This window comes from Oreochromis niloticus, linkage group LG17 (genome assembly GCF_001858045.2).
Source record: "Oreochromis niloticus isolate F11D_XX linkage group LG17, O_niloticus_UMD_NMBU, whole genome shotgun sequence".
Lineage (NCBI taxonomy): Eukaryota > Metazoa > Chordata > Actinopteri > Cichliformes > Cichlidae > Oreochromis > Oreochromis niloticus.
Window position 1 is genome coordinate 19879351 of NC_031981.2, and position 14558 is coordinate 19893908.

At 38.9% G+C, this 14558-nt stretch overlaps 1 protein-coding gene and 1 long non-coding RNA gene across 4 annotated transcripts; one reads left to right on the forward strand and one right to left on the reverse strand.

The window, feature by feature from the left end:
- The first annotated feature begins 2622 nt into the window (after positions 1-2622).
- LOC109195063 (uncharacterized) lies at positions 2623-6693 on the forward strand. Its single transcript, XR_002056737.2, has 3 exons — positions 2623-2810; positions 4042-4127; positions 6456-6693. It is a non-coding gene; the product is annotated as an uncharacterized LOC109195063 (long non-coding RNA).
- Positions 6694-6930: 237 nt separating this feature from the next.
- Positions 6931-12207, reverse strand: il22 (interleukin 22). Of its 3 annotated transcripts, XM_025899341.1 has the most exons (7): positions 12175-12190; positions 11992-12043; positions 10212-10451; positions 9473-9547; positions 9185-9334; positions 8755-8814; positions 6931-7928 (listed from the first exon to the last, which is right to left on the reverse strand). In XM_025899341.1, exons 2-7 carry the CDS (start codon positions 12022-12024, stop codon positions 7824-7826), a joined length of 663 nt encoding a protein of 220 aa, XP_025755126.1. In that variant the 5' UTR covers positions 12025-12043; positions 12175-12190; the 3' UTR covers positions 6931-7823. The 3 variants fall into 3 exon arrangements, with proteins under 3 accessions (XP_025755126.1, XP_025755128.1, XP_025755127.1); XM_025899343.1 differs by lacking the exon at positions 11992-12043 and having other exon boundaries at positions 12175-12207; XM_025899342.1 differs by lacking the exons at positions 11992-12043; positions 12175-12190 and adding an exon at positions 10542-10694.
- Between the last annotated feature and the right edge of the window lie 2351 nt (positions 12208-14558).

Below are 14558 nucleotides of genomic sequence, written 5' to 3' on the forward strand. Positions count from 1 at the left end.
CTTCTCCCCTCCGAAAGACGCTACAGGACCTTTACAGACTAAAACTAGCAGGTTTAGGAACAGCTTCTTCCCCACAGCTGTCACCCTACTGAACTCAGTCCTAATAATAATAATAATAATAATGATAATGCATTGGATTTATATAGCGCTTTTCAAGGCACCCAAAGCGCTTTACAATGACATTATTCATTCACGCTCACATTCACACACTGGTGGAGGCAAGCTACGGTTGTAGCCACAGCTGCCCTGGCAGACTGACAGAAGCGAGGCTGCCATATCGCGCCATCGGCCCCTCTGGCCAACACCAGTAGGCGGTAGGGTAAAGTGTCTTGCCCAAGGACACAACGACCAGGACAGAGAGGCCGGGGATTGAACCAGCGACCTTCCGGTTACAGGTGCCCTTCCCAACCCCCTGAGCCACGGTCGCCCCTCCGCTGAACCTTTCCATCCACACCCCTTATTCCTCCCAAAGACCATGATCGTGACTGTCATTCATTTTCAACATCCACCATATACTCATATTGGTTACTGCTAAGGTTTAGGACACTGACATAGTATAGTCTCTGGTATAGTGCATATACTGTTCACTATTATAATCTGCTCAGAGCACTACGCTCCCATTGCTGTAGATATACTCATAGGACGGCTGAAGAAGATGCTGCAAGTTTAGTGATCTGTTTACCTCACACTGGTACATTAGCATATATATAGAGCACTTCTGTATATATTTAGCAAATCTGTAAATTTGTTCATAGTACATCTGTATATCTGCCCGTCTGTATAGCAATGTAGAACATCTGTATACTATACAGATTATCTGCATATCTGTACATCTGTACATTTGTCTGTAGTCCATCTGTATATTTGGTCTCTCTGTACATAATCTGTTCATAACTATTCCACCCTTTATAGTAGCCTTATCTGTATATATGAGTATATCTGTACATTTGCCCGTAGTACATCTGTATATATGCTCTCTACATTTGTATATTTGCTTAACTTATCTGCATATAATCTGCTCTTATTGCACTTACCAAATTCAAATTCAAATTTTATTTGTCATATACATAACCATACACAGTACGACATGTGGTGAAATGCTTATTGCAATGCCCTCAGCGCTCTCAATGGTGCAGGATTAGAACTACTACTACTCTTGCACTTAGATTAGTTAGATGCAAACTGTATTTTGTTGCCCTGTATTTATACATGTGTAATGGCAATAAAATTGAATCCTATCCTAATCCTAATCTCTATCTTCTTTTTGTACTGAACATCCTCCATACTCAGAATCAGAAGTGCGTTTATTGGCCAAGTATATGCGCAAACATATACAAGGAATTTGGTTCCGGTAGAAGGTGTCTCTCAAGCACAACAATGATGTAAATCACAACAATATGTAAAGGACATATTGTATACACACACACACACACACACACACACGTATGTATAGATAGATAGTAAAGTGACTGAAGAAGATGATCTAAGTTTAATTGGGTGGTAAATCCCACCATCTTGTCTGAATTCAGCGACTACTTTCCATTCTTCTCCCTCTGTTTGTTTGTTTGTTGTTGTTGTTTGCCGATCATTTTGCAGTCAATGTTCAGTTTATGCACTCTGCCCAGAAAGAAACTTTAATAATGCTGCATTTCCAAAACACATTCTCTCCTCTGTGTGACACCTCAGTAATTAGACACTTTTTAAAGCCATCAGTTGGGACAGAACCAGCTGAGATTAATTTGCACAGTGTCAGGATTGATTTCTAATAACTGATAGATTTCACCTGGTGCCATGACTTTCCATGCCTTTTTCTACCTCCCTTTCTGCATGTGTTCAATACTTTTCCTTGTGTCCATCCATCTTCTTCCACTTATCCGGGGCCGGGTCGCAGGGGCAGCAGCCCAAGCAGAGAAGCCCAGACCTCCCTCTCCCCGGCCATCTCCTTCAGCTTGTCCAGGGGAACACCAAGGCGTTCCCAGCCAGCTGAGAGATATAATCTCTCCAGCGTGTCCTGGGTCTGCCCCGCGGCCTCCTCCTGCCTGGAACTCCTCACGCAGGAGGCGCCCAGGAGGCATCCTTGTCAGATGCCCGAACGACCTCAACTGGCTCCTTTCGATGAGAAGGAGCAGCGGCTCTACGCTGAGCCCCCTCCCAGATGGCCGAACTTCTCATCCTATCTCTAAAGAAGAGGCCAGCCACCCTTCGAAGGAATGCCGCTTGTATCCGCGATCTCTTTCTTTCGGTCACTACCCACAGCTCGTGACCATAGGTGAGGGTAGGGACGTAGAACGACCAGTAAATTGAGAGCTTCGCTTTTATACTCCACTCTCTCTTCACCACAACAGACCGGTACAGCGTCCGCATCACTGCCGCCACAGCACCAATCCATCTGTTGAGCTCCCCCTTCCTTCTCCTGTCACTCGTGAACAAGACCCCAAGATACTTGAACTCCTCCACTTGGGGCAAGAACTCTTCCCGACCCAGAGTGGGCACTCCACCTTTTTCCGGCTAGGGATCATGGCCTCAGACTTGGAGGTGCTGATTCTCATTCCCACCACTTCACACTCAGCTGTGAACCGTTCCAAGGCGAGCTGGAGGCCACCGCCTGATGAAGCCAACAGAACCACATCATCCGCGGAAAGCAGAGATGAGATTCTGAGACCACCCAAGTGAAAGCCTACCGCCACTTGACTACCCCTAGAAATTCTGTCCATAAAAATTGTGAACAGAATCGGTGACAAAGGACAGCCCTGGTGGAGCCCATCACCCACCAGGAACGCTATGTCTTCTGGGGACTTTTTTGCCAACAGGTAGGGGTCTCCCAAGGCTTTTCCTTGTGTCAGTTCGCATTATTACACATAATTTATGGACATCTATGGTTTATTTCACCCGCTATATATTTGATGACTGGTACTTGTTTTGTGCTTTGACTCGTTTTTGAGTTGTATAAACTGATTTTAGATGATTTGGTTCTTTGTTCTTGGTTTGAAGTGATTTTTCACAGATTGGTTTGAAGGGGTTTGACACCGGTTTCAAATTAATTTTGGTTTAGCTTTGGATCATTTTAGATTTGGTTTTGAATAATTTTGGACTGAGTTGACTTGCTTTTCAGCTGAATTTTAGATGCAGTATCGGCTGATGTAGGGTCATTTTTGGACATTGTTTCAAATTTATCCTTTGTAAATCTGTTTGGACTAACTTTAGACTGGTTTAAACATTTGCTTAGTTGTTGGTTTTAGAGTAGTTTTAGACTGCTTTTGGACTGAGTTTCAGATTGGTCTTTCGGGTATTGTGATGTTTTAGATACTTTTCTGACGTGATTTTTTTTTCAATATACTTAATTCTGTCCTTCTTACATTGGTTTTTTTCTAGTTTCACATTATTCTTGACTGGTTTTAAAATGTTTTACCTTTGGCTTTAAAAAGGTTTTAGACTGATATCAGACTTAATTGAGGGCTGGCTGTATTCTGGTTTCAGACTTTGTTTCTGGTTGTTGTATTTAACCCAATTAGAAATATTTTGGAGTGATGATTCTTCTGTGGATTTAAACTTTTCTGTTTTATCACGTAATCCCAGACCGACTGGTTGAAGCTAAACTGTTACTGTTGTAATTATGGATCAGAAGTTGTTCTTCTGGCCTTTGTACTTTTGTAACATCAGCTCCATTAATGCCTCCTTGTGGACTGAGCTTGCTTTGCATATGACGGTGAAACAGGTTCTTATCTGATTTACAGTCTGACTGAGACACATTTACACATGGGTCTGAGTGAAAATGAAAGTTTTATCTGCATTAAACCCAGACATATCAACAAAGCAGCAGTGTAGATGTAGATGAATGTGACAGCAGAGCAAACGGTTAAATTCAGTTTTATTTATATAGCACTAAATCACAGCAACCATCACCTCAAGTCATCACGCCCTTTTATTATTGGTCATTTAGATGCTATGTGCACTATTTACCTTAGACATTTACCTTGAGGTTATATAAATAACCACAGCGCACCGAGTCATCATTGTTTGAAATCCATGGCTTTCTTTCAGTGTCTCTTTCAACAACATGTGTAGGAAATCCCCTGTGATGACATCACACAGGTAGAGCAATGCTGACCCCTCCCCTTCACTGAGAGGTAAATAACTGGGAAGAGTGTTTCTACCTTTGTGAGGACCAGCTGTAGCTCTCCAGTGTGAAGTGAGAACAGTCCTCACTTCTAATAAAGCTCAAGATGCTGCTTTAATAGGGGTGATTAATAGGTTATTTTAATTTTAGGAACTTACACTAAGGACACTTTCAAAGGTAAAGATATTTGTTTTAAGATGCAGGATAATAAGTGATGTTAAAGGAACTACGGGCTTTGATTTAAGGCTGGTTTTTATGTAAAAAAAAATTAAGACACCTGCATCCACATGCCAGACAGCACTGCAGAAAGTTAAAGAGCATAAGATGTTTATCTTTATCAGACCGAGATGCATTTTTACTGCTTCAAAAAAAAATGATATGAAACCGAGAGTAACATCAAATCCATGAGCTGGAGAACCTTCAACCAAGTCATGTCTGCAGATTCGTTTTTCAGATCAACACAATGACCCCCCCGACACACACACACACACACACACACACACACACACACACACACACACACACACACCTCATTCCAAGTATCTGCACACATGAATTAGCAGAGATCTGAAACTAAGCCTGCAGCTCTGATAGTAGGTTAGTAGGTCTGCAAGTTCTGTGTGCGGTCTCTGCACATGTTGCACCAGTTAAAGTGGCTGTGTCACCCTGAGAATAAGAGGCCATCATTTTATATTTAATCTAATCTCATTAAAAAGTCAGTTATGAGACGAAATTTTGATTTCATGAAAAGTATGTCAAATTAGTAGACCTGCAGCAAGCAGTGTGTAGTAAAGAGCTTTGAAATAAGATCCAACCACAGGGCTTTTTTTTTTTCAGCCCTAATGTCAGTTTTGGGGAATTTTTCAGGATTGTTCTCGTTACTCGTCACTGGTTGTTTGGGATTTTTTCTGTGGTTTTAATTTTTTTGTGGCATTGGTTTTTTTTTTTAATTCTCTGCAGTTTTAAGCACTGTGTATTGGTTTTTGTGTAGTTCTTTAGCACTCTTACCTGTTGTCTAGCAGTTTAGCACTGTTTATTTGTTTTTTGGGGTAAGTTTTATGTAATTTTTATTGGTTGTAGAGTAAAGGTTGTTGGTTTTCAGCACTTTCTTATTCTTTCACTTCAACTTTTTTGTTTGTTTGTTTGTTTTTAGGTTTTGGGTGTATAATTAGCACTGTGTATTAGTTTTGTCCCTCTTTTTTGGTCATTTAGGTGGTTTGGGTTTTTTTGTTTTTCAGCACTGTTGTTTATTCATCTTCTGCAGCTCTCTGGCTCTTTGTTTGGTGTTTAGCAGTATATGCTTACATTGTTACTGCTGGGGTTTTGTTCATCAGTTGGTTGCTCTTTTTCTGGCATTTTTCTTTGGTAGTTTTGTGTTGTAGGCTTTTTCTGGTTATGTGTTTGTTTGTTTTTAGGATTTTATTTAGGAATTGTCCATTTTCACCCATTTTAAGGCCATTTTTGCCAGAAGGCCTGAGTCGACTCAGGTGTTGCTCCTTTACCAGTGGTGGAGAAAGTACACTCATATCTAAATGTATTTCACCGGACAACACACCAGTCTTTCATTTAATGTCAACATAGTGATGTTAAAGGGCTTTGTACATTCACACAGCGTATGAGTCAAGTCACAAACACCCACTCTTATTGTTCGCTTAGGTCGCAGTGTTGCATGTTGGCAGCGTTTCGATGCACCAGAACACGTCAGAGTTCTCCACTGTCCTATTTTCCAAGCGCCAATGCTACAGTAAGCTTTAACCACTGCTCACCCGGCCTATGACTGTTACCCGTAACCTCTCAACACTTAAGAGGCCAAATACGTGCCAAGAGAGTTGCGTAATTCTGTTCAAAATGGCGTTGATTCAGTCTAGGCCAAGTTTGATCAGTTATATGCAAAGATGCATATCAGTGTGAGGCATTTTAAAATGCCTATACCATGAAAGCTAATAGACACACAGAGGTGATGTAGTTTTTACCTTTTTGTTAGCTTTTATTTTGTTTAATTTCATTTTCATTTCAGTGACTGTCAACATCTGAGATGACTCATAAACTCAATAAACCAATGTGCTGATACCCCCTCATGCCAAGATATTCAGATTAATTTAAGTTTAATATGTAAGCATGTAATATTGTTTCGGTTAGTCTAGTTATTGTATTATTATTATTAATAATGATTTTTCTATTTTTATGACTCTTTATGCTTGTTTATTTTTTGGGGGGGGTATTCGACTTATTAATACCTTTCTGGTACTGTTTTTATTTTTTAGCATTTGTTGGTTCTGTGTATTTTTAAAATAAATGGGTGTGGCACTCCGTGACAGCGATATTGTCCAAGTTACAGACAACATTGGAAAGTCCCTCGCGGCGCCTCCGTGACGTGCTGGATCTGGAAGGAGCGCGTCGAGCAGCAGACTCATTCCAACACGATGCAACACGGGAAATTTGTCCTACCTGCGGCTCTCAAACTTTAGACCTCTCTATAACACCTGGACAGTTTGTATCATATACACTGCTCTTTACCTTTGGAATATTTACCTGAAGCTCGAATGGAGCACCTAACAAAACAATTCTAATAAAGTATTTTGATTCTGACTGTCGGTTTCTCAACTTTGCTTCCCTGTTATTTTCCCTTTATATTTGGTACCCTCATTGGCATATTTTTGGGCAGTTTGGAAGCTTACAAGGAGACCGGTTTTTGTTTTTATTTTCTGTCAAATATGTTTTTGGTTTTTCCCAAAACGTGTCAAACTCGTGTAAAAGTGAACAGAAATCATGTAGCCATTGCATTATATGATTAAAAAAATGAAATAAGGGGATAAAATCTTAAAAATGTTTATTTCAAAATCTATAAAATACAGTTCATTACAGCCAACAACAACAAAATCAGCATTTAAATACTGTAACAGCTTTTGTAACAATCAGCCATAACATGGCAACGTGAGCAACGCCAGAGTCCTTTCACGGCCGATGTTGTGCCAAAAAGTGATTGCCTGCCAAAAACTGATTTCCGGTATTTGCCAAAAACTGATTGCTCGTATTTAAACTGCTGTAAGTAACTTGTTGGGCTATAACATGAAACATATGTCAAATGCATCCCTCATGGATGACACAAAGTCATACTGAGCCACAAACAACGTTTGTGTAACAAGGTAGAAGGCGCAATCAGTTTTTGGCAGCGACTTTAACTGCATAAATAAAGGTTATATAAAAATGTCATTAACATTAAAAATGTCTTTTGTAAGAGTAAGTTGGCCAAGAGGACAGAAGAAATGGCAGCAAATATTACAATAGTTTTGTAAAAATATTTTAAGTGGGGATAAAGGACCGGATTGGTTATAATGTAAGTACAATAACACAGACTTGTAAGAATACTTGAAAAAGCAGATAATTTTTTAATTCTATATATAACCCCTTTGTAAAAGCTGTTCACCGAAGTCTATTTACCAACACACGTAAAGATATTACACATAAAAAATACACGGAAACATTGGAAATCAGTTTTTGGCAGGCAATCACTTTTTGGCACAACACCTGTTGGCACAACACCGGCATTAAAAAATCGTCAATACATGTTATGATCATCAATAAATAAATCAACTCAAATATTTTAACTGTATATTTATAAAATGTTAAATATGCCCTCAAATTAAATAAATGAATAAATAGACGTATAAAAGCTGCTGGTATAAAACTTGGTGATATGGCGGTGTTAGGCGGCAGTGCTGTTCCTCGGCTCCACGCAGTAGTCCTGCAGGTAGCTGAACAGGATGTCAAGCTCGCCGATCGCTTTGGTGATGCCTTTCTTCTTCTCCATCTGAAACAAACAGAAGCAAACACAGGGTGAGTTATGACATCCAAATATGCAGCAGAGCACCAAATCTGTATCAGTCCGCTGTTACAAATAGTCCCAAAAAGAAGCCAAAGGGAAGCCCTGCAGTTTTCAGGTATTTAGATCTGTACGTGGGCTCTTTGTCAGATTCATCAGGTTGAAGCTGACAGTTAAATTCCTGTTCTATGATAATTATCTTCTATCTTTAATCCACTTGCCATCTGGTGAATACCAAGTTGTACAAATCATCACATTACTCACTGTGTCCAACTAAAAGTTTGGAATAAGTTATGAAAATCCAAATCCTCAAAGCTGATCATAAAATATTGTTCCTTAAAACATGAATTCTGACAAATTTCTGTCATTTACAGATTAAAAACACTGAAAACAACCTGAAAGATCGATAAAGTGTCAAAATCGTTGTCAGTTTAGTCTCTTTTGCAGTTCTGCATGATTTATTGGACTCAAGTAACCCTACTTCATTTTACAGCAGCCCTTTGTTTCTGAAACAAGCTGTTTTATCTCCCTCCCCACATCTCTTTTAGCCAGCTTTCTTCTGATTGGCTGCCCCTCTTGCGTCTGAGATGACCATGATAGTGTTTGGAGTAGTTTGAAACCACCCAGGGACTTCTTGACCTCATTACAGAAAGCAGGTCAAAGCATAACAAGTCCACTCTAATTACTGAGCCCTGCTCCAAAGTTAATCACCTCCTGATTTCATGTTGTTGTTTTTTTATTCCTTCTGTGCTTCTTCTTTATAAAAACAAACCTTCAGAATAAAGTGGCATTTTAAAAGAAAGTTCAATCTTACCTTCTCAAGCTTGGTGCGAAAATCCACAGCATTTTTGTGGTCGTGGTACTGAGTGACATTCTGCAGAGAGGCACATAGAGAAAGTTAGCAACCGTTATCAGTCCCATCTCTTCTATTTATGTTTGCACGAAACCACAGAAAGTCATTATCGATTTTAGGATCAACCACAGCGCCACCACACATGGCTGCAAAAAGCATGTAGTAGCTCCATCCTCTTAAAAGCTTAAAAAGCATGCGGTGATGTGGGATTTTGTCCTTTTTACAGTTGAATTTGTGCACGCCTCGTTTAACATGTCAGTTTCCTTTCTAACCAATAAATACCACCCCGGTTAAAACACCTGTTTATAACTTACTAATTTGTTACACATAGAAGGCGTTTGCTTCCTGCACTGTCTGCTAAAGTAATCCATCAATGAAGTGAAACACTTACGCAGCCATGGGCCTGCAGGTCGGTGCTGATGCGGTGGAGGTTGGTCTTCAGCCGGTGCACGTGGGCGTGGTCGTTGTTGGTGTGGTGCAGGATGTTGGTCAGGTAATAGTCCAGGATGTTGGCGTGCAGGCAGCAGATCTCCAAATGGTGCTAAAAACAGTGAAGGGAGAGCAGAGGTCAGGCTGTTTCATCGTGTTGGGTGGACATAATCAGAGGACTCTGTTACAAGTACTGCTTTCAAATCAAAGTACTGATATAAAGAAGCTGCATAAAGTTTAGGTTACTCACATCGTTAGTATCAACTTTGGGTATCGTTCTCATACTCGTGTCGTCCTCGTCGTCTTTTGCCTGGATCCTCTGATACTGCAGAGACACGGAGACATTTATTTGGATTTTCTTCATTTCATGCATTCAAACTGAGTCAAAACAGGATCCTAAACGCTGATGATGATGGATAATCAGGCCAGTTTGTTTTCTCAAATATTGAACTGAATCCACTTGATTTTTAATTTTGGTTCTCTCAATTTTTTTTCCTCTGGTTGATAAAATCCCTTTTAAAATGTGAATCAATGCTTAAAACCCTACGGAGCAAGATTAGTGCCAAATTAGTAAAACATTTATATGTATCGGAGATGTATGAAATAGGCTTCCATATATATTTTTTTGTTTTAAAAGTGGTTAAAGTTTGTGCAGCATGTGGGTTAAAGTGAACACATTTACAGATTTTAGCTGCTGATTGCAAACTGGAGTACAAATAGTGCCAAAACCCTTTTTTTATTTTATATTTTTTAAATTATTATTATTACTTTAAAGTTCAGTGAGAGACTTAAAGCCAAAATTTCTGGATTAAAGTTGATGCTTCCCTTTATATTTTTTAACCGCAGTCATTCATAAGGCAGCATTAAATTTGAAGAATATCACCACAAATTTTTTTTTAAATTTCTCTAATGTAAAAATACATTCACATGTTTTTCGGAATTATGTTTCTGTAATTTGTCTCTAATTTACAATCAAATTGACCACTCACATGTTCTGACACTTGCCGGACGTCCTGGTAGGTCTGCGGATGTCTGAGCACCGGGCTGAGTGGACGGTCCACAGGATGTGCCCAAGCCTGTTCATCCCAGCCAAAGAAAAGCAGGAGGAGAACTGCAGCTGCAGCGGGACGGAGGAAGGAGGCAACAGTGGCGGTGTTGCGCTTCATAGTACAGGTGGATAGGTGTATCTCAGTCGTTTCAGGTCGCAGAGAGAGTCTGAGAGTTTCAACCTACAACAGAGAAACATATGAAATTAGAACAAAGTCCTGAAGAAGCTTCACCTTAAAGCAATGATTTTCCTTCTCAGAGAGAGCCCTGACCTGTTAGCAGGTGCTGCTGTGGAGAGAAGGCAACTCTGAGACGTCTTTTATACACATCAAACCTCCGCCCCCTCGCCAGAATATAGGCCATCAAAAAAACCTCATCTCACTCACACTCACACACACACACACACACACACACACAGATCAGTGTGTTTACTGTCAGTCACACAAAAAGGAAATTAACTCTCACTCAAGGTGTGCTGCTCATCAGAAAAGAGATACGTTAATTATAGTTATCCAGTGACATAATTTCCTTCTTTCAGTATTGGGGGTGTGTGTGTGTGTGTGTGTGTGTGTGTGTGTGTGTGTGTGTACGCGCACGCATTGTCTTCGTCCCTGGTGGATTAAGAACTGGAATTTACACAATTGCTTGGAAGAAGGAAAGAAAAAAAACACGTCTAACCGGCCTGTGACACCTGTTTAGATGTTGCTTTATTATCTTAGTATTATGCAACACTTACCAAAAAGCACTGACATGCAGGCTGGGTAGTAAAATATTTTAATAAAGCAATTTAAATAAAGCTGTGGAGAGGCTTTGTTTTCTAATGTATGCATTAAGATGTAACAGGCATAACAACTCCAGGAAATAGCAAACGCAGCATCTCACACTCTGTGACAGAGGAAATATAATGGTATATAGGAATAATATCAATAGCATCATTCTAACTTTTCATTAGCAACATGGACATTTTTCTAAGTTTATGCTTTAAACTTGCAGCATCGTCTTCAGCCGAATGGGCCGCTATAAACAAAAACTCATTTATAGAATTCGTCATTCAACATTCACTTCAAATGGACCAGCTTCTACAGATATTACATTTAAAGCACGACTTTTCATCATAAATGGTAACAATGTTTCAGTCCTTGATAAAAAAAAATATTTGCACCTAAAATTACATTTAAGGAAAATGTGTACTGTATAGAAAATCTTCGACTTTAGCTCACACAACTCTTAATATTGTAGGAGTATCAGTATATGTTTAAGACATGGTTAAACACTCCCAGGCTGCACTGTCAGATATTAGACCTGTGATACATGGTGAAAAATTGTGTATATTTTAATTAACAAATTAACAAGAAAAATACAAATTAATGCATCTTTCCATCCACTAGAATAGAATAGCCTTTTATTGCAACAAAATTGTAGGCGCTCAAACTGCTGGAATAAAATATATTACACTAATAGATTCAAATGAGTTTATTGATATATATAACACAAACTGCATGTAAAAATAGCCATTTTGTAAGGAAGAAGACTCCCTACTACTATTTATATTATAATCTGTATAGCACTTTAGGAGCACCTTTAACATGATTAAAAGCACCTTATCTAGCACTTTGTTTAGCATTGCACTTTAAGCATGGATTTGCACAGGAGAACATTTGCACACAAGAAGTTTAACTATTTATTGAATGTTTTTTGGGTATTTTAAAATCAGTTGGTAGCCTTTGTTTCAGGTCCTGTACAGCTGCTCCTCATTAAGGACTGTGGTGGTTGTCTGTTAAAAGGAAAAGGTTGTGATTTAGAGAAAATAAGGTTTACCAGTAAGGAGAACTAATTGAGATGCATGTGTGGAAGTCTAGAATTAGAGGGGGCACAAAGAAGTGATTGTAAGATGTGATTACTCACCTGTGTTTCCTGTGTTCTCTCCAGGGTGTTTGGGCAAATGTTTCCCTGGGGGTCCAGACACCATTTAAAGGTTCTGGGAGAGACCGTTGGTTAAGTGAGTGTGGGGAATCTTTTGTGCTTGGGTTTTGGGGTTTTTATAACAATGGGTATGGTGTCCAATTAAAGTGTAAAATATTTAATAATATGAAAATGTGAAATGTATATATATATTTATTTATTCAAATTGATTATATACTGTGGTGGAAGATTGGGATTTAAGAATTTACCTGTGAGTGGAATAATGGTTTAGTCTGTGACAGCTGAAGGTACTTAAGGCTGCCAGTTGCCATTAGATGGGGAGTGAATTGTTTGTAAGAAGAGCTGTATGGCAAATAAATACTTATTGTTCCACTGCACTGATTCCACTAAGGGCTGCCCTGTTACACATTTTAATATCCCAAGTAGGTATCAATATCAGTTTTCTGTTCGCCAACATGTTGCTTTTCTTGTGGCAGAATTGACCAAGTTATCAGCTAACGTTAGCTAACTAGGGTAGCTTGCTGTATCTATGGACTATAACACACTGATGACCCCTATTTAGTGCTTAGAAACAAATTAACTAGACTAGTATTTCACCTAATGATTTCGGGGACAATTACATGGACAAGCTAGAGAGCTCATCCTCTGGAACATATGAACACTGAGATATATTTTAGTCTGGATTAAAACAGTGTAGAGATTGATAACAGCTAGCCAAATAGCAAAGCATGACTAAAACTTGACAAACTAGCTGAAATATATTAATCTTTTTGAAGAATATTAGCATATTTTAGTCGTAGCTGACAATGCCAAAGCTAAAATATGCTCCTTTTTACACAAAACAAAAATGGATTTCGAGTTTTATTTGAGCAAAAATCTAACTTTTGTTATCTATTGCTATGAAAATTTTCTTTTTTTTTTTTTAAATAATAGCTGTTTAGCAGTGGCTTATAATCTAAATGTAACTATTTATTTATTTGTTTTTAACAAAATCTGCATTTGTAGCTATTATTTTAATACTAGCTAATTTAATTATTTTTTAACAAGATTTTGTAGCTGTTTTAGCTTTTTTCTGTGTTTTAGCAGCAGCAAACCTTTTTCTTCTGCCTGTTTTGCACAAATTGAAAATTTATATAAAAGGTCAGAATGGAGACAATTTTTAAAAAAAGAAACTTGGGGGGAAAACACTAGTTTAAAAACTTGACTTTATTTGTCCTGCAATTGTATTTAGCCTTCTTCTTATTAATATTCTTTGGCAACTGTGTAAAAGTATCTGACTGGAAATTGCACCACCAGCTTAAGTAGGCAATAAAAAAAAAATATTTTAAACATTTCCTTTGAAAAGTAGGTTACACTTCGTGCTACATTTGGTGGAAATTTGATGACAGCATGCTTTAGACCATTATTATGCAACAGATTAACAACATCCTTTCTCAGGGTGTGCAAGAGAATATCACCTGCACATCCATGTCTGCAAACGATATCCTCAAGGGAAGCTTATAAATAAACAAGTAAATCAGAGAGAATAAAAAGGGCCCCCGAGTCTACCCTGGCCACGACACACTGGACCATTAACATTGGCTGTGTCTCTGTATCACTGACACACTCTGCTCCACAATCTAGCTCCAGATCAAGGATATTGTAATCATGCCTTCTCCAGTGGTTGAATAATGACCTTGGGTCATCTGATAGATGCCAACACCCAGTTCCCCTCAGCGCCTACTGGATTCTGGGATGTTATATTTTCCGTCTTTGACATGAGGGATCGAGTGGCCTGCTCCTTTATCTGGTTTCTTTTATTTTGTTGGCCGTGGGTGTGAGAATGCTTCCACAACTGATGATGGGATTAAGACTTGCAGCTAACACAAAGGTGCTGAGTGTATCAGTCATCTGTTGACAATTTAAGACTTTTATAACAGTAACAAAAGTCATTTTTTTCTGTTTTTACCTTCAGCCTTTTCCTCTGATAGCTGCTGAGTTTGTTGTGAAATAGAGGAGCCGTGCATCAGATGAGGCACTGCATCAGCCTTGCATCACAATTTTGACCTGTTGCAGCATGTTTTTGTTTTTTGCAAAAGACGGCAAAACTGCAAACACAATTGCGTTTGAAGTGAATGACACCTCAGCAGAACTGCAGGGAGTTTTGATACAAATCCAAGGATCCAAACAGGATTTTTCTATGCATTTAAAAATAACCAAGGAAGCTGCTCCAGAAGCTGCATTTATTCTAAAAATCTGCATTTGCTGTTTGTCATCACTGAAAAAAAGCTTCCTAACTACTCATATCAATTCATATCGTATCAAGCAATTTAAAGCACAGAAGAAGATGGATTGTGTTCATAAAGGAATGGACCTATATATAGCAG